This window comes from Coptis chinensis, chromosome 3 (assembly GCF_015680905.1).
Source record: "Coptis chinensis isolate HL-2020 chromosome 3, ASM1568090v1, whole genome shotgun sequence".
In the NCBI taxonomy this organism is placed as follows: Eukaryota; Viridiplantae; Streptophyta; class Magnoliopsida; order Ranunculales; family Ranunculaceae; genus Coptis; species Coptis chinensis.
The window spans coordinates 32,073,481-32,076,529 of record NC_141458.1 but is presented as its reverse complement, the minus strand read 5'-3'; the positions used below and the strand labels follow the sequence as shown (position 1 = coordinate 32,076,529).

Below are 3,049 nucleotides of genomic sequence, written 5' to 3'. Positions count from 1 at the left end.
AACTAAGCGAGCGTAAAAGTGTTCAAAATTAGACTGACAAAATTAAACTTGGTAACTTCGTCAGATTGAATCGTAACGATAGTAACGAACTAAGCGAGCATAAAAGCGTTCAAACTTAGACTGACGAAATTAAACGTGGTAACTTCGTCAGATTATGTCATAGTGATAGTAAGGTTTGCTAGACCCATAATAATACCATTGGAACTGAAGTGAAAGAACTACATCTTTATTGATTACCGAGTCTTGAAAAGTGCAAAGATAATAACAAAAAATAAACGACTGAACTAGAAACAAACTAAAGATTTTTTTTTTTTTTTTTTAAGATAACGGGAAAACCACAACTAAAATCTACTTATAGAACTTGAGCAGATGAAACGTATACCACGACTTATCGAGAACAATCCCATCTAAATCGCGGAGAAAATAAGATCCTTTGGTGGCGGGGCAATCAATGATGTATGGACTTGTCCAATTTTCTCTAAATTTACCAAAATCGATCAACCTCGTCTTTCGACAGAGTACCCAGTCATCTTTCTCAAACACTTTAAGTCGAACTTTCTTATCATAATTTCGTTTCATATCAGCCTGATAACGAATTAAATGTTGAAGACCAACATCTCTCATCTCATCTATCAAGGCTTTGGCTTCAGCAAGTACTTGATCATTCGACTCCAATTCCTTGGCCAAAGTCCGTGTGGTTGGAGTCATCAACGCTGTAGGCAAGACCGCTTCCGTACCATAAGCAAGATTAAACGGAGAAAATCCCGTTGAATGCTTAGGCGTGGTTCGATAAGCCCACATAACCGCAGAAAGTTCCTTAACCCAATTTCCTTTTGCCTGTTAAAGTCGCCGCTTGAGCATTGCAAGAATGGATTTGTTAGTAGCTTCAGCTTGTCCATTAGCTTAAGGATGGTACGGTGCCGAGAAATTGTGACTAATCTTCAAGTTAGAACAAAATTGTTGAATTTCTTCAGCGTCAAATTGTTTGCCATTGTTGTAAGTCAATGATGTTAGAATACCGAAACGACAAGCAATGTCACGCCATAAGAACTTTTTAACATCTGAAGCATGGATCTGGGCTAAGGGTACAGCTTCTGCCCACTTGGTAAAATAATCAGTTGCGACAAGTAAGAAACGAACCCTGCCAGGGGCTTTAAGAAGTGGACTGACAATGTCAAGACCTCACTTCGCAAACGGCCAAGGGATCAAGATTGGATGAAGTTCCATCGATGGAAGGTTTCCCATTTTATCATATTTCTGACAAGGAACACACTTCTCAGACAAACGATTAGCATCCTTTTGCATGTATGACCACCAGTACCTTTGTGTCATCACTCTATGAGCGAGACTTCGCCCCCGGGAGTGATTTCCACATAGGTCGGAATGAATTTCTGCAAGGACTAGTACACCTTCAGCTCGGCTCAAACAACGAAGCATAGGGTTAAGACTTGAACGGTTGAACCTTTGTGATAAAGTTGCAAAAGACCGTCCGAAGTCGAGATGATACAATATTTCCAAGCATCGCGTTTCACCAATTTCACGATCACCAATTTTATGTTCTTGAGGCAAGATGTGATCATGTAAATATGTGATATAAGGAAAGCACCAATCATCCTCGTCAGAAGGCGTAAGCAGAAAACTTAGCTCTATATCAGGAACTTTCGGAGCATTATCAGCTTCATGATCATCATCGGTATGGACCGAGACAATATCATTAACATGATCAGTAGGGTCATCTGATAGCATAAGTTGTGGATCAAGTGTTTTCTTCGCAACGACAACTTGATTATCAAGATCACGCTTGCGCTTCCGAGTCAGCATAAGACATTGGCATGATGTGATTCGTCAGAAAATGCTTGGACGAAAAAAACAATTCTAAGTGATGTACATATCTCACAAGTCCTCGATGGGCAGATCGATACTCGGCTCATTTTGAAATTCAATGGTAATCTGGTAAGGCTCATCCGATTTAACTGCCATGGACAAATATGCGAGAGAATCAACATGTTGCACATCATAACGCAGACGCTGCACAATACTGATAGATTCAAAATTTCAAACAATCCGATGAATTAAGTCCAAATAAGCCGTCATTCTCTCGTCACGAGCCGCATATGATCCTCCAAATTGGCTAGCGACTAACTTAGAATCTGTGAATAATTGTAACTTAGTCGCCCCCAGATGAAAAGCAGTGCGTAAGCTACAAATGACAGCTTCGTACTCGACCTCATTATTAGAAGCGTCAAAACCCAAACACACTAACTTCTCAATTTTTTCTCTTTTCAGCTGCAAGATTACACACCCAATACCGGAGCCAGACTTATTATGTGAACCATCAGTGTAAATAATCAAGCAATCGACAAATACATCTGATAAGTGTGGCAAGTCATCGCCCCCAAGAGGTAATGGCGTGTTGTTGATGACATTTTCTTCATCCACTAATGCGTCAGACATAGGAATATCATCAATAGGAAAATCGGCCATTAGTGAAGCCAAAGCTTAGCCTTTCTCAGCTGTGTAAGTTTAAAAACAATGCTATAAGCGCTAAGGTAACTTTCCCATTCTACGTGGCAACTTGATTCCTGGGCATTGCGAAAAAGCTTTTGTAGTGGATATTCGGTATAAACTTTAACAACTCGTCCCTGGAAATAAGGCTTAAGACGTCGGGCAGAATGAACAAAGGCGAATGCAATTTTCTCCACTCAAGAATACCTTGTTTCAGCTATTGTAAGAGTCTTGCTAACAAAGAATATATGATGACCATCGTCACCATCGACAAATAAGACATCGCTTACGGTATGATCAGTAACGGCTAAATACAGACCTATAGGTTGCCCCATTGCTGGACTGGCGAGAACTGGAGGTTGGACTATGTACGCTTTCAAGTGACGAAATGCAAGTTCACAGTCCTCCGTCCAAATTGATGCGTCTTTCAATGTTTGGAAAAAATGATGACATCGATCAAAATACTGAGAGATAAATCGATCTAGGGCAGGCAAGCGTCTTGTAAGTTGTTGAATCTCTTTCTTTGACGTCAGAGAAGACATTT

At 40.3% G+C, this 3,049-nt stretch overlaps 1 protein-coding gene across 1 annotated transcript; it reads right to left on the bottom strand.

Moving 5' to 3' along the window:
• Window positions 1-348: 348 nt before the first annotated feature.
• LOC147509198 (uncharacterized) lies at window positions 349-801 on the bottom strand. The gene has a single exon (XM_086597732.1). The coding sequence runs from the start codon at window positions 799-801 to the stop codon at window positions 349-351; it is 453 nt and encodes a 150-aa protein (XP_086453858.1).
• Window positions 802-3,049: the final 2,248 nt, after the last annotated feature.

Bases quoted from the DNA above. Each gene is read 5' to 3' on its own strand.
- LOC147509198 (XM_086597732.1), bottom strand. From the start codon at position 801: ATGTGGGCTTATCGAACCACGCCTAAGCATTCAACGGGATTTTCTCCG.